The sequence below is a fragment of the Stylophora pistillata genome, chromosome 6 (genome assembly GCF_964205215.1).
Source record: "Stylophora pistillata chromosome 6, jaStyPist1.2, whole genome shotgun sequence".
Lineage (NCBI taxonomy): Eukaryota > Metazoa > Cnidaria > Anthozoa > Scleractinia > Pocilloporidae > Stylophora > Stylophora pistillata.
In genome coordinates this window covers 22,348,661-22,369,143 of record NC_142524.1, presented here as the reverse complement: position 1 = coordinate 22,369,143, position 20,483 = coordinate 22,348,661, and the positions used below count along the sequence as shown (strand labels likewise).

Here is a 20,483-nt window from a genome sequence, read left to right as displayed (position 1 = left end):
AAACACAGACGTTTCTTCAAGATCTTTTCTCGTCAAATCGCTTCCTACATCATTGAAAAATAGTGACTTAACTTTTAAACAAATTTCCTATAGATCGGTTTCCCTCAAAACCTCTAGCTTTGGCCATTCGTTGGGACAGAAGCTCACATGTGATTCAAGAATTGCTGTACTTCGAAAAGTCCAATCTCTCATTATTTGCTTTCCTCGGAGAAACGGTCGTTTGAAAACACGACGAAATTCCCTGCTTACGATAGAATAAATAATAGATTAAAAGCTGAATTCGCAGTCGTAAAAATAACCAGGACATTATACAAAACCCAAAAATATTCCAGGAAGAAAACACGGGGCCAGTACAAAGATACCAAGCGGAAGATGTTGATAGGAAGTATCGATACTGCAAATGTTGCAACAAGCTGGGTAAGAATCCTCGTCGCTTTGGTGTTTCTTTTAGCCGGTGATTTTCTTCCTTCCTCTTCCGTTTTGCGCTAACAGTGCTGCATTTCCGTTCAATGTCCTTGTGAAAGACGCCGTACTTTGTGCTAGACGACCTCCGATTTGAACATACGTTCAAGAGATAATTACAAGGGGAAACACGTAAGTGCAGATCGTCAAAGTTATAGTATAAACTTGCCTCCAGAGAAGAAAACTTGGTTTTCTCAAACAGTTCACAAAGCAAGACGAAGACTTTTCCCCGAATTCGGTCACGAAGAAAAGAGGGAGCGAAACAATTGTGAAGGAAACCACCCAAATTGCAACAACTGTTATTGAAGTGGTGGCCAGAGAGCGACTACAGTAGACACCAATATATAGAGAACCAAACGGAAGCCCCGTAAAATTTGTCAATAATAGGGTATACTTATAAACAAATCCCTTTCCCAAGGGGAAAATACTTCTTACCTTATTCTTGTAGTACAGCCATAGGGAAAACGATAGTCAATACCCCAATATCAGCGATTCTCAGATTAAATAAATAGCAATCTATAGCTGTTTTGGTTCGCATTCTTGATCATGAAATCACCACACAAACCAGGATATTGCTCAAAACTCCTAGAACAGCCAACGAAGTTTCAACGACGAGGCGTGCTATTTCCAATGCAGATGGTTCGGAGTAATATTTCACTGGAATAAGAGCTGACGATATTGGATTTATGGTCGGCTCTTCGAGGAATTTTCTGACGAAGCCATTTGACAACTGCGAGATCTTCGATATCCTGTAACTGACGTGAATAGAGTCTTCAAATGGTATCCTACTGCTCAAGAACTGAATCTTGCTTCACAGTAAATATCGAAAAGTGACGTGTGTTAATTTTATGACTTGAGATCCATAACTCGCCGCCTGATATCTTATTGGATTTCTGCTTTCTAGATAATCGTGTTGATTGTTTAGGCGTGTCCAATAAATCATCCTTAGGACAGCTGGCAAACACACCGTCGAGATCTCTTGAAGTTATAACACCTTGTTGCTTCATGGTCAGTGGTTCCTGAAAAGCCTGAGGCATTGTTCTCTAGAACAACAAGATTATTCCTTAACCGTTTTCAGGGAGTTAATTCTTCTTTTCGTTTAGGCACAGGAAATAAAAACTCTGTTGTCTGTTGCTATCAGATCAGAAGCTAGCCTTCTGTTTTCGCTGGCTACTTTCAGTTAAAGACGCATTATATTTTAGCGCGTCAGTAAACCAAACGTCAGGCATTTCGGTGTTCATGATCAAGTGCCACGAAGTGTCACCTACATGATGCACTTGTCTTAAGTGGAATGAAAGTGATTAGCTTGCATGGCTTAGTTGACATTTAACTCTTCGTCTCTTCGCTGTTACACATGGCCTCAGTACATCTTAATCTGTTAGAACTAAAAGCTGTTTTTACATTTTCCTCTTCGCGAAGGGATTAGGTCAACGAGATTAAGCTGCAATTCGCGCCTTAGTTGATATAACAGATTCAAGTCAAACAAAAGGGTTGTTTGAATGTCAAAAGCAAATCCAATTAGAGGAATCTTGCTCTACTTAGAGAGTCCCATTAACGGCACAATTCATTTGGAGTCGTTACAATAGCGATGGTAATTAACGAGAACTAAACTGTGAATTATATAAACTTAACCGATATAAAAGGGATTTCTACGGCCATCTCTGTAAAAAGTCATTGTTATCTCGACCAACAGACGGCCATGAGTTGTCTTGACAATCCATCTCATTTCTTCGGTCAGAGACGATTAATTGGACACCCCACTGATCAAATAGTATAAGTTTGTGAATCGTTCATAATTGTTTATTTTACTGGCAAAAAGCACTCTTTTTATTTAAATGTTCCTTGAAGCAAGCCGGTTGGCTTAATCATGTTTGGTTCCTTTCACGGTATAACTTATTAAGAACTTTGAGAGACTCGCCCAGTCGCCCGCGCTCTGACAATAATCAAACCTAGTTGTGACTTAAATGGATACTCCAAAATCAGGTTTCCGAGTAAGGACTGGAACCATTATTGCCTATTACTTCATAACTTACGGAAAAATAAATTATTCTGTTCCAGTCTTTACGCGGAAACCCGATTTTGGAGTACCCATTTAAGTCACAACCAATCAAACCTTTCCTACGACAGCCTAGTTCCCAAGGTCCTCGCTCCTGATGCGTTGTCACACTGTCTTGGCGCTAGCCTTTCGGTCGTCAAGAACTCACCGAACGCAAGATTATGGTCTGTCACTGATTTTGCCATCTTGAATAACAATGCTCTACATGAATTCCGTTGTAAGCTTAAGTTGGTGAACAACATCTTCTCATTTATAACTGCAATCGAGTCACATTTTGATAGCCTCAAAAGATGTGTGTCTCTCCATCATTTGGGATCGTTTGTTATTTTTATCCGAAAGGGAGGGGAAGGGGGAAAGAGTGAGGAGGATTTTGGTGGTGTCACAATAAATTTTACCTGATCCCTTTCTAAGGCTCGTTAAGCTCTTATGTTCTCCCTCCTTTCACCCTGAAAACCATGTGACTCCCCACCCTCTCCCCCCCCTCTAAAAAAGTCCTCAACCCTTGCCCTTGGCGAATGATAATGACTGGTTCATTAAGAAATAATGTGTCTTACCACTGTCTCCCCCATTCTGTCTCACGGTACTACAGTGGGTGACTCGTATCCACGTTTCGTCCAACAATTAGATTGGTCAACCGATAGAATAGAATTTGAAGTTATTCAAATCATGTTCCAATCTTGACCTTTCAGTGTCGCTTTATTTATCCGATCTTAAATCAACTATTACAAGGTCTATTTTGGTACACAATAATTCGCTCTTCTATTAGAAAAATTGATTTTTCTCAAAGCCTCCGAGCTGCCTTATTAAGCATATATTTGTCAATTTAGGAGGGATGCGATTAGAGACTGCTTATTCAGGGGCCCATAGTATAGACTGAAGTTACTCTCGTATCCTGACCTTCCACGGCCAACACCGTAGGATCAGGTTTCGAGATGAGACTGAAGTTGAAGTTATTTCTCATTTTTACGTTATTGGCTCAGTTTATTTGAGTGACTTTGGTAACAATTTTAGCAACAGAAAGTCATCTAAAACCCTGATAGGTGATTAATAAACCGCGCGTGCAACATCAATTACTTGCGTTTATTTAGTTAGCCTCTGTGACGTCAATAAACACAACACATTCAAACCTTTCTCACAATGCTACAATGCCGTTTGTCCCAGTGAGTTAGGCTTTATTTTAATTTCTGTTAGTGAAATCATTGACTGTTTCTTAAAAACAAGATGAAAAAGATGACATGGAAAATGATTGTTCAAGCCACAGAGCTGAAAAGGTATATCTCAAGTTAACAATCAAATAGTTTCCAAAAAGCGAAAACGCACACCAATATCACTGTCCACCTTAGTAGTGCAATAGTCACTGAAAACGCCTTCAAGTTTTGGAACCAGCGCATAGCGTAGCAAAGAGAAACCAAAGCAATATCATATAGCTTTCAACTTTCATTTGAATATCGCTCTAATCATATGAAGTTATCGGTAATGCAGTAAATGGCTTGAACCCGGGGGTAACATGTGAAAGTGTAGTGTGATCGTCCGGGTGACACACTCACCCGGACGATCCAACACTACATATAAGGTATCGGTCGTTGCGCCTATGAGATCTTCCACCAACAACCAGCTCACGAACGTCCTGGGTCATTTCGCGAATGTCTCTGGGTAGTTCGCAAACCGTCTTAGGCCGTTTTGCTAACGTATTAATGAAAGGTGAGGGATTTCATAGGCAGAACTTGTGGGGGAGCGAGGTCGTTTTAATACAAACTGAAAGTTCATATGATATACAGTTCACTTATAAAAAACTTTTCTGGATTGAAATTTTACTATATGATAATAGAACAAGAAAAGGAACCTGAATGAATTTTCTCTCCTTTGATACATCAGCGGTTTAGAGAATCCAAGATTCAACTTGCATAGCCAAGAGACAAACCTAACAAAATTGTTTTAAGCTGTTGTGCAAGAAGGTGTGAGAAAATGGCCAGCTCCAAGTAGGCGAGCCCAGAAATATGGTCCGAAAACTTTCTGAGAAACACAAATAACAGTGTCTAAAGTTCTTAGCCGACTACTGCCCACACCAGTAACGAGTGGTAAGAGATTTCATGGCTTACATTTTCATTGATTATGCTGGATAGCTGGAGCTAGAATATACCTTTTTCTAGTCAAGTAGTAGAATTCTTGGTGAGAAATAAGCTTTAATTTGATAATTTTCTAAAAATAATAACCAGCGTGCGAAACATTAATTGATGTTTAGGGTGAAATTATGGGTGAGAACAACGTTTAGAATACTTCATCCTTTGAAAATGCCAGAAAAATTTAAGAAATCTTAGTTAAAATATTTTCTTCATTTTCTTTACCTTAACAGTGAAGTCAAGGCGAGCAAGTTAAGCCCTTCAGCAAGAAGCTAAGCCTGCAGTGCAGGCGTCTTATTATGGTGAGTTACTTTTAAGAAGCGCGCGATCGCGGTTTATTCAACCGGCTAGTTATGTTTGATTTGTAGTTAGGGGCAACGGTAGAGGGAGGGGACGGGGAAGGGCGAAATATTCATAATATCCACTCTCCACACTCACTCCCTCCTTTCCTTTTTTTTTCCATTGTTACTAATCCCCTTGGTAATAAGAGATCGGTCATTTATTAGAGGGGGGTGGGTTAGTGAAAATAGGGTGGGGGTCATACCTTTTTCGCACCTAAAAATATGGGGGGGGGGGGCCTGCATAAAATTGTCCAACCATTTCTGAGGGGCTATGTATTTTTGTGCATTCCAATTTCCGTTCCACAAAAAAGAAACAACACTGAAGGAATCAACAATTCAAATACGATTTATTATCAAAATGATGCAATAACAAACCAACATAACATGGTGTAGAGCAGTTCTTTCACATTGGAAAAAAAAACTCCATGTATAACTTAATATTACTCAACATCACTGTCCTCTGATTCACTGTTTGAAGAGCTGATAGAGGGCAAGTACTCTTTAATTAGTGTACAAGCTTGATCACTTGTAAGGAATCTTTCTATCATTTGCTTTAGCCAGTAAACTTGTGTCCCTTTTAAGGATATTAGAGCAGCCACATTGACTTCCTTAACTGGATTCTTACCATCAGACAGTAGTTTGGAGATTAAACCAAAACTTTATTATTCTCGTCCAGCTTTTCTCTTCTATGCCTTTCTCTTATTTTCGCTATTTGCTTTAAATAGTTCGGCGAGTTTTATTCAAGTTTTATTTAAAATATTTCTGTGGTTGAGGGTGGGTCATCTTATTTCATGTACAGACTCGAAGAGGGGCCACGTTATGTTATGCAGGGGCGAGAATAGGCCCACGTGAAATTATGTATAGGAAAATTAAAATGTATCAGCCCGACTCCCCCCCCCCCCCCCCATACCTCTAATAAATGACCAGTCCCTAATTTCTTTCTTTCTCCAGCCTTCAGCTTCCATTCAAATCAAAGATGACGTCCATAATTTTCGCTAAGAAAATACTGATCACTGCCTCGCCAAAATTAGGCCTGCTCTGCAGACTATTTAGCAAAAGAATTTCCTCCACCATCTTATATCTGGAATTTCGTTTCCAGTGTATTGTGCGATTCGTTTTTAATGAAACTTGTTTTTTTGAAGCAGGCTAAATCTTATTCTGACGAAAGAAAACGAATAAACAAATTCCGTTCTCAATTATTATCTATACCCAGAGACAAAAATTTGTCATGTTACCAATGAAGCTGAAGAGTCGAATAAAATCAAATTATTCGGGTCCAATCGCAAAAGCGCCAAAATCCATTCAAAAAAATTTGAGTTTTTTAGATGATGTGCCAAGGGATAACATCCTAAGGAGCTTCCTGAGGCATAATTTTTGTGGCACAATATTTTTCCAAATAAAGAAATGTTACCCAAGGAGAAAGCAACAATGGTTAAGAGGTAACTGCGAACCTCCTGCGCAAGGGAGGTGGCGATGTGATTATCGTGTTGGTAAACAGGCAGATATTGGTAAACAGGCAGATATACATTAGATTTTTGCCCAAACGGAGCGCGCATTGTAAGCTATGCATAAAAAGTAGGTCCGTAATGCGTACTTGCGTGGCTTACGAAATTGAGCTGCTTTTTAGTGTCTGGTGTCTCATTGGGTTTCAATTAGAAGAGCTAATATCTGATTACACTTAAATCGTTTTCAATATTGTTCCTGTTAATTGATAAAAAAAGATAACTAGCATACAATAGTCCTGAAATGTTCATTTTCAAGATGAGGGGTTAATTGCCAAACTTTGTAATTGAGGTCTCACATGTTTTGACAAGTAACACCCAAGGATGCACAAGTAACCTGAGGATTTTAGGAATTAAAAGAAACGTCAGCATCATCTCCCATGGTGGCCTTATAGATTCAGTCACGATTTGCTTATGTAACGAAGTGGAATTGAGTTCTGAAGTTTGTAGGTTGGTTGTCTTTCCAAGGCAAATGATATGAAATTAACTCTAAAGAAGCATTTCACATGAATATTTTTAGCACTTTGTGTACCAGTACATAAGGAACGAGCACAAAACTTTCCAGAAGGGCCGGGACATTCAGGAAATGATGTAATCTACACTAGAAGCCATTGGGAGCTTAATTTGGATGTATGGCTAATTTTGGACAAAACATACATGTAAAGTAACATAATGCTGAGCGTAGGTTTCTATTGTCCATTTTGGCACAAAGTTCTATTCTCAGTTGGTTGAGAGCAAATCAGTTACGATAATTATTGTATTTAGGTTTTGTGGGACTGTATTTTAAATAAAGAGCACAGAACAATTCAGTCGAGGTAGGTGGATATGGGCCTGTAAATGAAAGAATTTAGGGAAAAAAGATAGGCGCCTAACAAGATCAGAACACAAGCAATATTTTAATGAATGATATATTGAGTAACAACGACTACAACAACAACAACAACAACAACAACTACAACAACAACAACAACAATTCATTGATTTACAACAGTTACAATTTGAGAAGTGCCTACCCACAATTAGTTGAAGAGTAGTTGGGGAGGGGGGTAGGTATAATTAAGTTAGGTTTATCACTAGGTACTTAAAAAGTTTTCGAATTTGCAGCAGTTCAGATTACACTAAGAAAACAGTAGTTTAAATTACAATAAGTAGTAAATTAAAATTGAAATAGTAAATTAATTAATTTAATGATAATAATAACAGGAAATAGAAAGAGACCTCGCTATACTGGTCGTAGCCAGAAGATTGATGAGGTTTACAAATTTTTAATTATTTCAAGAATTAAAGATGGTGTGAGATACAAGTTCTGTTGTTTGAAGATATTAATAAGTATTTCATGTATTTGTTTTTTAAATAAATTTCTATGGACAGATTTTTTAATACTGTCAGGTAAAGCATTCAATAGCTGCACGCCAAAGTCGGAAAAAGAATTCTTAAGTTGCTCAAGACGAGAGGACATACATAAAATTTGTTGGTAGTTGCTGATCTGCCGTTGTAGGAATGTATATCTGAGATATAGGCAAATAGATTTTGAATACAGGGAGGAGCTAGTTTATTTTGAATATCATACATTAAAAAAGAAACAGATTCGAAATAAACAAAATGAACAGGCAGGATTTTAAGATTAATAAAAAAAGGAATAGCATGTTCACACTTTGGAGAAAAGTTTATAAACGAATAACCCACTTCTGAAGGAGAAGAAGCTTATCCAAAGTTGACTGTGACGCTTGACGCCACGAGCTGATTCCATAAGTAAGGTAGTGGAGAAAAAGAGACTGATATAACTTTACAATGATAGAAAGGGGTACAAAGTGTCTCAGTTTAGCTATCATACCAATGGTTTTTCTCATTTTTAGAACAATGAGATCAATATGGGTTTTCCAGTTAAGATTCTTGTCAATGAGTATGCCAATATATTTTACATAATCCTTGCATTTAATCGTGAATATGACATTTTATCGATGTCAAATATATTTATCGTCAGTTGGAAAGATAGCTTCTTTCTATGATTATATCGAAATATCACATTATAAGATCGCATGATATAACGAAATTAGATTTCTTAGCATTTAGAGTTAATGCTGTCAGCCATTCACAAAGCTTGGTAAACTCAACGTTTACTTCTAATGAGTAATACACTGTGGTAACATTACTTTAACATTGCTAATAATTTTTTACCCACTAAGATTTACAATTGACCTAGAGATTTTATTTAACAGAAATGCAGCCTATATTGTATTCATCCAGGGATACAAATCTAAATTCACTTACTGTATGCGAACTATTGAGTCTTTCGAAGAATACGTAGACCCTGTACAGCAGGGCATTGATGAGATGTATCTCCCCATCCTATTCGGTCAAGCAGAACCACTCCCAGATGAATTGAGCGAACTCGTGACACTAACACCAGCGCAAGGCGGCCTGGGAATACCTGATTTGACAACAGAAGCCCCACAACAGTACTCAGCGTCAAAACGTTTCACCAGACAACATGCTGAGTCTATCAAATCTCAAAGTAAAATCATGAATACAAATGAGCAATTGGTAGAGAAACTAAAGAGAGACCTGCGGTCACTAAAGGCAGAGAACACAAGGTTTAAAATCGAGAGTATCGATGCATCCCTCGACCTGAGCTGTTGCGTCTCACAGCAAGCCAGAGACAAAGGTGCAAGTTCCTGGCTCGATGCCATACCCCTCAAATATCAGGGTTTGACTTTGAATAAGCAAGAATTTAGGGATTCCTTGCGATTGCGGTACAATTTACCACTGCAGGACATACCGTCTACTTGTGCTTGTGGTGAGCCATTTAACGTAAGCCATACCTTGTCATGTAAAAAGGGGGCATTTGTGGCTCAACGCCATGATGGAGTGAGAAATCTATTAACCTCCCGCAGCAAAGTGTGCAAGAATGTCCATATGGAGCCTCACTTCCAGCCATTGGACAATGAAGCGATGGATTTAAGATCAGCCACGACAAGTTCCGACGCGAGATTGGATGCGAAGGCTGATGGCTTCTGGTCGCGCGGAGTGACAGCATTTTTCGATGTTAGAGTGACGCATGTCAATTCTAAGACTAACCAGGGGAAATCAGCTGCAGCAATTTTCAAGGAACAGGAGAGTGAGAAGAAGAGAAAGTACCAAGAAAGGGTACTAGAAGTCGAGATGGTCTCCTTTACCCCACTTATTTTTGGAACCAACGGCGGGAGGGGCGAAGAATACAAAATGTTTATAAAACACTTAGCGGAGAAATTGGCAGACTGAGACGGACGTTGAAGGTTACCCATTTGTTATTAGCTGGCTCAGGACCAGGATTTCTTTCGAAATATTAAAGTCTGTAAATAATAGCATCAGAGTATCGCACCAGCCCTTTTTAGAAGTAAATCTGTAGATGGTTTTAAAATAAATTGTACAGCTGCTGACCTATTTTTATGAAATAATCTCATATTTGTAAACCCCTTTCTGTATCGAATTTCGTAATTAGCCCTTTAGCCTTATTGTTTTAGTAAATAGTTTACTAGCCTTATTGTAAATTTTACATTTATACAAGCGCAAGATTACTTCTAGTTTTATTTTTAGTTTAAATTACGTAGTGACCTTTTTTCCTGAATTTTAAATAGCCTGATTAGTTTTATTGTTAATTTAATATTAGTAATATTAGTTTTTAGTAGTTTAGCGTTTTAATTATATAGTATTCCTGTCAATAGATTAATAAAGTCATTACGATAATATCTTTATTTCAGGGGAAAATGTGATCGCGATTTGTCAAAGCTAAGCTTCGTTAATTTTAATTTAAATATCTTGCATCAGGAAAGTGAAAAACTATATCCAGCCTCCTTAATCCTTACTTTTCTTCTTTTCTGTTTTCTCGACGAATGTATCATGTCTGCCGTGATAAACCATGGTTGCCGCTAATAAAGCTGTTTTCCTCCACCAGTTGAAAAAAAGAAAGGGTTAACACAGGCCGGGTCTGGGTGTTTTGATTTGTGTGAGGAGCACTAACTCGTGATACGGTACGGTCATCACTGAGAAAAAAAATTACTCGAGACCACGCTCATAACCAAAATGGTTGACTCAGACTAGTGCGCCGTACGACACTATACCACGTGGCAGGCACTTGACTCTCGTGGACAAATAAATAAATAAATAAATAAATAAATCAGATTTTGCCATAATGTGGCTACACGCATTGTGTAAGCCACACAACCAGGTGGTGTGCGCACTCTGATTGCGTTGTATCATGGTTGTAAAACTAAAAGTGAGTCATTTGCATTCTGTCGCGGTCGAGTGAACACTTTAGTGACAGCGAGATAGCGTGAATATACATGGCAAGTGAAGGGTTCACTGTCTAACGCCGTTTCTTCGAAAGTTCAAGAGTGTTGACAGACCGGCACGACTTCCATTATTCTTAGAAGGCAACCGACGTGATTCAGAAAGAATCGAAACTGCAGTCTTGCCTAAACAAGCGACTTTGGACAATCGAGCTCGCGATTATTTATAGGTCTAGTACGATTTCCTTTTTCAACAATTGCTGTAGTCCTCTTTGCGCTTTGCTTTGTACAATGACCGATACTCAAGAAAGAGTCGTGAGAGAAGAAATTCCACGTGGTCAGAGATTTGGCTTCTTAAGGAGAAAACTGAACAACTTTATTACGAGTGAATGGTTTATTTACGCGTCTGGGGTTGTTGTTGTGGTCGCTGGATTGTTTTATCATCAACATACTTCCATCAAGTCCCTAGAAGCCCGCTTTGAAAACCTCGAAGCTGAATTCGGTATGCTTCAAAGGACGTTAGGTAGGTAATATGAAGTTAAAAGTTTGTGTGTCGCGCGTTCCATCAACCAAGTAGATTGCAAGAAGTATCAAAATGGAGTTTAGTTTGAAAGAAGACGTCAAATTTGTGGTGGACGTAGTTATAGGTAGCTCTACATTTTAACAGATAAATGCAATTTCATTTTATGAAATATAATTCCATTCAATTTGAAGCGAAAACATGTTCGGGTATTCTTTTGGGGGACTATTTATTCAGAAAAGCGAACAGTTCTCCGAGAATGAAGTTGGAGGAAAAGTGTGATTTGCTTTGCGTGACCCCAGCAAAAAATAAAGAAGGTCTCACTACAATAAAAAAACAAATGGCCTAGGCTAGCCCATGCAAAAATCTCCAAGAATTTTAAACCACAAACGGAAGAGCCAAAAATCTGCGAACCTTTTTTAGATCTCGCCGTCACAAATACAATAAAATACCATTATGCAAATCATTGATTAGATTTGAATTGCCGTATTGTGCAGCAGATGTTTCGTAAACGGGTACCCGAATCGAGCCTTTCGCTTTGCCTTTGCCTTTTTTCTTCTGAAATTACCAACTTTCAATAGCAGTTTATGTTCGCCTCTTGTATCAGAGATGGGTAAAGACTGCAAAGGCGCCCCAAGCTAACGTCTCGAGGAAATGCGAAGGATTATTTCGTGAAAGCGTCACGCATTGTGTGTGACGGTGGATATTTACCGAGTGCGGTAGATATCGTAGCGGTGGATATTTACCGAGCCGCGAAGCGGCGAGGTAAATATCCACCACTAACCACCTCCACTTCGATGAATAGTTGTTTACTATACAGAAAAGCGAAAGGCGAATGACTAATCTAGAACCCTATGTACAAAACTGCTAAGAAGCATTAAACAACGTCAGTGGCTCCTTCGGCAGCTGCGATTTCAACATCACGATTGTTATAGTCAAACGCAGCGCAGCGCTTCACCCGCGATCCTCGAAGGCAATTATTGTTAGAGCAGCATACACTTCTGAATGCTTCAGATTACAAATAAAATTGATATAGGGTGCCAAAGGCGTAGCCTATTCAATTGTCACTACTACATAGATAAAAGCTAAACTTTAAAAATTGTGTGCTCCTGGACCCTAAAAGGAAATAAATGTTCCATCAACCTATTAAAACTACGCTTGAACCTAGCGTCGTTTAAGGAACATAGTCCGATAGGACCTTAAAAGTCCAGACACAAATAAACTTAAGAGTTCTAAAGTGGTATACCCATAGACCCTAAAATGGAGATAATGTTAAAAACCCATACTTAAAACTAACGTCTTTGGAAGAACTTAGTCCGATAGGACCTTGAAAGTCCTGGCATTAAGGGAGCTAGAGACTACAGCTTTCTGCATGCTTCTTAGCACTGAGTGACATCGGCTACTTCCAACCAGTTGGCGTATGCTTTCCTTGACCCTCGCGAGCTCCCTTCAAGTGCGTCTCTTATGATGTCATGTTGCTCAATCTTGTACTCTGGATATCTCCTTCTTAATTCGTACCTCAGCGGGGCGTACTCGTTCGTCTTTGCAAATTTGATCTCTCTATTACTGACCCATGGACAGCTCATTTCAAGTAACATTACTTTCTTCCTCTCCTTGTCTATAACCGTGCAGTCTATCCTGTTGTTTCTCACCTCCGCGTGTTCTGCACATAGTGGTATGTCCCAGAGTGCCTTTCCTTTCTTGTTCTTGTAAAGTGGCTTCGGCATGTTCTGAGAGTACGACGGTGTTACTGTTGTCATTAAGTCTTGGTCTTTCAAGAGTTCGTAGAAAATTACCTTAAGTGCTGCACTATGCCGAATCATGTATTTAGACTGGGCTAGCGCTCCACGACCTGATAGCACATGTGCTTGCGTTTAAGCAGCCTTACCACACATGCGGCACTTCAGATCCTCGCTCGTGTGAGTCCCTGTCTTTTCCTGGTGGTAGACTTTCGTTGGTAGGAGTTTCTGGTATAGTTCCCGCAGTCCTGCTATGGTGTGAGTCGGCGCAGTCTTCCACTCGCCCATCCAAGAAAAACATTCATCTCCAACCTCTTGATCTTCCCATCTCTCAGTTAACAAACGTCCTTGCCATCCCTCTGCTTTCAGCTCCTCAACATCCCTTTTCTTGGCAGCAATCTTCAACCACATTCCAATCTTCTTCACAGCTACTTTCAAATCGTTCGTTAGACATGTGACCAATGGTTGGGGATGCTTTAGAGATAAGTCGAGCCCAAACTCAGATGCATATTTCTTGGCATTCTTCACCATTGATCGCCGGCCCATCTCTTCTGATCTCTCCTCAAATCCCCTTACTATATCCATAGCGGAATCTTCATTAGTGTAGAGTCTTACTGCAGCCTTAACCTTAATTTTCTTTTACTCTCGTTCAAACACTCTTCAGCCCACGGCCCCCAAGCCCCCCCGGTAGATATACCCAAGAGGGTGCTGGCCCCCATTCTCGACGATAACCTTTCTTGCTTCTCTGTCCAGCCTTTTGAGTTCCGCCATGGGCCAGCACTGGGTGGGTATCAAGTAACTTAGCACCGGCATCGCAAACTGATTTGAAGCCTGCACCCTGTTGTAGTCTGAGAGCGGGCTTGTTCATATCAAAGATAGACGTTTTGAATAAGTCTTGCCTGCGATCTCGAGACTGAGATTATCATCCTGTTTAGTGCTTTCCATAACTCCAAGGAACTTGTAAAGTGACCCCTCACCCAAACTCTTGATAACCTCCCTTTCGCTGTCCCCAACACTCACTGGCTCCTCGGATTCCAATGTCCCTCTTCTCACATCGGCCACTGAGCACTTTCTTTCGTTCCACTGAAGTCCTATGTGCTTCATCACTCCTCTCACAGCAACCATAACCCTCCTTAGCTTCTCTCTTGACGCTTCAAAGATCTTTAAATCATCTTGATAAAAAAGGTGAGTCACCACCTGTCCGATCGGCTTAGATAATCTGTAGCCTTATTATTATTATTACTATTATCATTATTAGAGACTTAGAGACTTAGAAGCTGAGCTTTTAGGAATTGTCTGCAAAGATGTGGAAATCGAACCCCCACTCCAAGACACGACAGGAGAGCAATTAAACAGTGGTTCCAACATGGCGCAAGATGCAAGGCTAGACATTCATGCTCGTGGTTTCTGGGAACACAATCGATCTGCAATTTTTGATATTCGAGTTTGTCACCCAAATGCTGAATCGTACAGAAACCTGAAACCGCAGCAGATTTACCGCATGCATGAGAATGAGAAGAAGCGTTCTTACTCAAGACGTGCTCTAGACATGGAACATGGTTCATTTACCCCTCTTGTGTTTACTTCGACTGGTGGAATGGGCCAAGAATGTGTCAGATATCACAGTCACCTCGCAGAACTCATTGCAGACAAGAAAGGAGAACACTATTCAAAGACAATTTCCTGGATCAGGGCAAAAACTACGTTTGCATTATTAAGATCCGCCCTAGTCTGCCTAAGAGGATCCATAACAATTAGAAGGCCCAAATTGGATTTTACTAATATAGACCTAGATATTCAAAGTTCAGAGACTGCCATTTGTTAGTTAGTTTCTTTTTTTTTTTTTTATTTTTTTTTTTAGATGATTTGTTAGTCGACATTTTTCATGTATTTGTTCGATTTTTTAAGGATTTTATCACAATTTGTAAATATTTTTGATGATTAGAGTGAATTATCGTTATCATAGTGTGTATCCTCTAGCTTTTGTCACATTTTTAGCAGACACATTTTAACACATTTTTTTTTTCGATTTTCAAGCATTTTACAATAATTTTTGTTTTAATTTTTATGACTATGGTGAATGAAGTTTATTATCATTATCACTACTATCATTGTTATCATGATTGTCATTATTATCATTAATGTCATTATTATCATCATTATCATCGGGACCTTAAGCCAAAATTCAACAAACAGAGCGATTCTATTCGCGTGAAGCTGTTTGCTGAACACTTCATATTAATTAATTTTCATCCTTTTCACCGCTTATTTACACCTCATTTTTGCACATTTTTATTAGTTATTAGCTCTATTTTTTATATGCAAATACTTAATTTTTACTTTTATTCCATTGTTTCAGAAATCGTATATATGCGGAAATTTACTCTTGAACTAACTTGAAAATGACCGTGGAGCGAAACGTCATATTTTTTATCGCTCGTTTTTATCACTAAATTATCATTATTTTTTTTATTATTTATTTCATTAGTGCCTACGAACTGTGCCGAGGTGTACAAATATGGTAAAACAACTAGCGGTGTTTATATGATCAACCCGGATAATGCTGGACCCAGCTTTGCAGTGTTTTGTGACCAAAAAACTGCCGGAGGTGGATGGACGGTGTTTCAGAAAAGACTTGATGGCTCTGTTGATTTCGACCGTAGCTGGTCTGACTACAAGAATGGTTTTGGTAATCTCAGTGGCGAGTTTTGGCTCGGACTGGACAAAATAAGCCGCCTGAAAAATTCCTCAGTGAAGCTTCGGGTCGATCTGGAAGATTTTGACGGTAGAACTGACTACGCCGAGTACGACATCTTTGCAGTGGCGAATGAAAGAACGAAGTACAAGTTGAGCGTTGGGAAATATTCAGATAGACTTTCTGAAGCAATTAAAAGTAATTCATTCAAAGTAACCAATTCTATTTAAACAACAACAAACATATGAAACATATGTGTGAACTGCGGTTATGAAATGTATATGTGCACGATCCTTCGCAGGATCATTAATTTGATGGCCTGCTCCCAGTTGGCTTGTTAGCTCAATTGGTAGAGCGCTGCACTAGTATCGCAGAGGTCAGTGGTTCGAATCCCGTACAGGCCTGAAATTTTTTTCAGGTCTGATTTTCACTATTGCTCAAATAGTGCTTTACTGCGAAGGATCGTGCACATATACAATTCTATTTAGTTGTTTTTTTGAGAACGACTCAGAAGTGTTTTGATCAATTATAAAGCTGTTGTGGACGGAGTGTTCATGGATCAAGTGATCACTCTCATTCCTCTAATTCAATTTTATTTCATTCAACAATCAAGGTAGTATATTCACCTCACAATACTCGTAATCAGTTATTTTACTTTTCATCAGGAGACTAGATTTACGACACGATTGAGTACTAGAAAGTTCCTTACAGTTGTAATGTGTATTTACAATACACTACATCTGTTGTGCTAAATAAAATGTAGTGTGGCGAACTTCATCGGCATTATCTATGATAACTCGGAATTAGTATTTACTTTTCAAAACTGTCATTCAGTTTTCTCGACGGAGGATAACGAGAATTTTGTGTCTTTGTTTCTTAGGTAAGGTTAAATCGCATGACATATCTGTAAATGTCTCGCAAGAGCTTATTTCAAGTTTTACTTTATTCCAGGAACCTCTGGAGACTCCCTTACACAACACGATGGCTATTCCTTTACAACTAAGGATAAGGACAATGACAAAGATGGCGATAACTGTGCTCAGTGATATAAAGGAGGGTGGTGGTATCATAGCTGTTATCACTCAAACCTAAATGGTGTCTATCGTCATGCAAAGGACTCAGCTAATGCTCATGGAGTCAGCTGGAATAGCTGGAAAAGAAACTACAACTCTTTGAAGAGGGCTGAGATGAAAATCAGACCCGTGGAGTTTTAGGGCATATGTGCTAGCTCACTGTGAGAATAAAAAATCGAAAGGAATTTCGAGCTGACTTTGCTTGATTAGTTAGCTCTAACGGTGATCTGGTGTCTCTCTTCTCCCCTTACCCTCCCCTCCCTCATGATACAAGTGATATGATTTTCAAATACAAATGAATAGTGAAAACTGACAAGCCTTCTGCGACTTTCTGTAAGGACAATAGTTAAATCTAAATTTTTCTGTAAATCACAATCCACGTTTATGATTTCGTATAGCCACTCAAAACAGCTATCTATCCATATACATATCAGCTCACAGTTCGATTCAGTCCAGGTTTTTGGATGGGCCATTTTCAAATTGGTTTTACCGCTGTGTAATAAGTCCTTTGACAGGAAGATGACAAACTCCATATGATGGTGTACTCTAAGTTATAAAATAACTGAGAAATTAAGAGCACCCTGATTAGTCAAAAACCTATCGATCACCTCACCGGTAAACCCGTACTTATTTCATAACATAAGTAGACCGCTCTTTCTATCGGTTTACTGACAGAATAACTCGCCTTGAATGTTAGAAGAACTCGCCTTCTGCGCGCTCATGCTTTACAAACTTTACTCGTGTTCTTCCAACATTAGGCCGGTAAACCGATAGAGAGTACGCTGTATTCCTTAACTAGAATTTCCTTTTTCGCGTGGTTTTTCAGATTTACGCAATGTCTGATAGGAAAGGGATGAATATTTCAAGTATTGATGAGACTTGAAAGTCGCATGAATAATAAGAAATTGTATTTAGGCGGGGCTTATTAACTAGAGCATGATTAAGAGAAGTGGTCAATCTCTAAAGGCTGGTTTTCACTTGCGACGGAGTCGTAGTAGGAGTCGTAATCAGAAGCGTGGAGCGATACGATCTAGTGAAAATCAAACCGACGGAGTCGGAAGCAGAACACCGATTCTGCCTATGACTCCGTCGCTTACGATCTAGTGAAAACTGCATTGTCGAAGTCGGAAGGGGAAGCGGAAGAATAAACCAATCACAATCCTCGATTCCATCTTTCCAAAATGCACAAATAGCCGTAACAAATTTAAATGTGTGAGCTTGACGGTAAAATTACGAAATTAAAAGTTAAAACACTCGAACTGAAACTACCGAAAGTACGATTCACGATCACCAAGTCGTAGTTCGCTGATGAGGTTAGCATACTCTTCCTAGGTTGCTCGACGTCGATAGATATCACGAACCCAAGATTGCTTTCTCTTTCAAACGATATTATTCCTGCATTGTCTCTGCCTGCGCAAAATAATGATTAATAAGCGCCAAAGTTGCTCTTCGTCCGCCATGTTGTCTTTGGCGCCAAAATTTGTACTTTCGCGGGCCTGGAATCGAGCATTATGATTGATTTATTTTTCCGCTTCCACTTCCGACTCCGACAATGCAGTTTTCACTAGATCGTAAGCGACGGAGTCATAAGCGGAATCGGAAGAAAATGGGAACGTTCTGATTCTTCCGACTCCGATTCCGTCGAGCTTATGACTCCGCTTACGACTCCGTTTTACGATTTTCACTGGGTCATAAGCGCTCTTACGACTCCGACTACGACTCCGACTCCGACTCCGTCGCTAATGAAAACCAGCCTTAAAAAAGTGGTCAATGTCTAAAAAACGAGTTAGCTAAAATATATCCAGCTATTTCAGATTCAACTGTATTCGAAAGTACGCTGTGTGCATAAAGCAAACGATCGAGTTCCGGTCCCTTGATTTAGTTTACGACACGTTTCGATGCCATTTCATGGAGTGCAAAGTTACACAAAATGCTATTAGGGACTTCAAGCAAACCACGACAAGGAGAAAGTGGAAAAATAAAAGATCTAATTGGCAGAACAATAGCCCAGCACGTGTGTTTTAAAATTTTGTACGTTTCATAGCCGTCCTTTGCAAAACAACAACGTGAATCACCAAAATTTGCGTCGCCTGCGAAGCGAGACCGCGGCGGCAAATTATTTTAATTTACATTTGGAACTCAACGCTACTTTTATGCGTTGTGTTGAGTTTGAGGTCTGGCGCCCAATGAGACGGTAAACACATGCAGCCATTTTCGAAATTCTAAGTAAAAGTAGAAACTCGTTTTTTAATCGACGTCTTCCGTGGCTTTGCCGTCCTGATTGCTTAAAAGGGACCTTAAGAAACCCCGACGGCGACGCCAAGGAAGACTTCGATTAAAAAATGAATTTCTACTCCTAGTTAGAATTTCAAAAATGGCTGCAGCAGCTTACTGTCTCATACAGCGCCACAGCTCAACTTCAGCATGACGTATAAAGTAGCCGTTGATTTCCAAATGGGAATTAAAATAATTTGCCGTCGCGGTTTCGGTTCGCAGACGACGCAAGCTTTGACGATTTCACGTTGTTGCTTTGCATAGGACGACTAAGAAATGTACAAAGTTTCAAAACGCACGTGCCGAGCTATTGTTCTGCCAATTAGATCTCTTTTTTTTCCACGTCCTCGTTGCCGTTGCCGTTGCCGTTGCCGTCGTGGTTTCTGAAGGTCCCTAAAGTGCCTATTGACACCGCTAAGACGGAATCGCGAGAATGCTACTCTGTTGGGAGCCATCAATGTTCCTCAAATCCGTCAAATATTTCTGCAACGAGGAGGAAAAATGTTATGAGATAGGTTGTTGTTCATCGTGGTGGCTGGATGATAATATAAATTTGTTCTATAGTCTCACGACAAGCTCACTAGACATAGAACGCAACGTTTCGACTGCTTGCTGCAAGTCTTCTTCAGGCGATGGGGTCGACTGGTTGCGGCACAGCATTATGTATCATGGTGGTCTGTTATGATTGGTGTATTTCGATCCGGCTATTGTTTCCATGTACCATGGTTTCCTCAGGCGTATTTAGGAGCAGCATTATCTATCAAAGAGCAGAACAGGGGGCATCCTCAGTCAGTCAACTGTGGATCTGAATAGCCATGAAATAGATTCCTACCCACCAGATAATAGTGCTTACTCCATGAGCTAATGAAAGTATATCCAGATGGCACACGAGACCCAAGGGAAATAACTATGAACACGGAGCTTCCTCTGGAAGTATTGAGGTTTAATGTGCTATTGGCATTCTAAAAGTAATTTGGAGAATACTCTCCAGGTCGTTATCTCGTTACTTTTGTTTTGTGATTATCATTTTTATTTTATTATCTTTTTTATCGGTGCATAAGAACTATGCCGAGGTGTACAAATCTGGTAAAATAACTAACTAGCGGTGTTTATACAATCAACCCGGATGATGCTGGACCTGACTTTAAGTGTTTTGTAACCGTAGGGGAATGGACAGTGATCCAAAAGAGACTTCACGGCTCTGTCGATTTCGACCGCAGCCGGTCTGACAACAAGAAAGGCCAAATAGTTGCCCTTTAAGTTCACCGAATAAAATCCCACAAAAGTTGGTTTGTCGAGCAACCAATTTGACTAGGGTCCAGGTTGACCGCGCATTAATGGTCTCTCAGCTGCACAAGATGTTCCTTCCACGCATTAGAAGAATTCAGAACGGACGTAAAGATGTCGAGAGTTTGTTCACTAGTATACCTCTT

General features: G+C 39.7%; 2 protein-coding genes, 1 long non-coding RNA gene and 2 pseudogenes across 3 annotated transcripts; 4 read left to right on the top strand and 1 right to left on the bottom strand.

The window, feature by feature from the left end:
• The first annotated feature begins 3,639 nt into the window (after positions 1-3,639).
• LOC148728827 (uncharacterized) lies at positions 3,640-6,120 on the top strand. The gene is made up of 3 exons (XR_016002531.1): positions 3,640-3,789; positions 4,872-4,940; positions 5,931-6,120. It is a non-coding gene; the product is annotated as an uncharacterized LOC148728827 (long non-coding RNA).
• A 2,332-nt stretch (positions 6,121-8,452) lies between these two features.
• Positions 8,453-10,228, top strand: LOC148728826 (uncharacterized; annotated as a pseudogene).
• Positions 10,229-10,767: 539 nt separating this feature from the next.
• LOC148728823 (fibroleukin-like) lies at positions 10,768-16,961 on the top strand. Its single transcript, XM_088763320.1, has 3 exons — positions 10,768-11,272; positions 15,497-15,901; positions 16,655-16,961. The coding sequence occupies exons 1-3, from the start codon at positions 11,041-11,043 to the stop codon at positions 16,747-16,749; spliced, it is 732 nt and encodes a 243-aa protein (XP_088619446.1). The 5' UTR covers positions 10,768-11,040; the 3' UTR covers positions 16,750-16,961.
• On the bottom strand, positions 12,469-13,821 carry LOC148728825 (uncharacterized; annotated as a pseudogene).
• On the top strand, positions 14,102-15,490 carry LOC148728824 (uncharacterized). The gene is made up of 2 exons (XM_088762979.1): positions 14,102-14,125; positions 14,267-15,490. Exons 1-2 carry the CDS (start codon positions 14,102-14,104, stop codon positions 14,831-14,833), a joined length of 591 nt encoding a protein of 196 aa, XP_088619105.1. The 3' UTR covers positions 14,834-15,490.
• Positions 16,962-20,483: the final 3,522 nt, after the last annotated feature.

Coding starts and splice junctions, on each gene's coding strand:
- LOC148728823 (XM_088763320.1), top strand. CDS start 11,041: ATGACCGATACTCAAGAAAGAGTCGTGAGAGAAGAAATTCCACGTGGT. Junction 11,273..15,496: donor TATGCTTCAAAGGACGTTAG/GTAGGTAATATG, acceptor TTATTTCATTAG/TGCCTACGAACTGTGCCGAG. Junction 15,902..16,654: donor ACTTTCTGAAGCAATTAAAA/GTAATTCATTCA, acceptor ACTTTATTCCAG/GAACCTCTGGAGACTCCCTT.
- LOC148728824 (XM_088762979.1), top strand. CDS start 14,102: ATGTGCTTCATCACTCCTCTCACA. Junction 14,126..14,266: donor GCTTCATCACTCCTCTCACA/GCAACCATAACC, acceptor TATCATTATTAG/AGACTTAGAGACTTAGAAGC.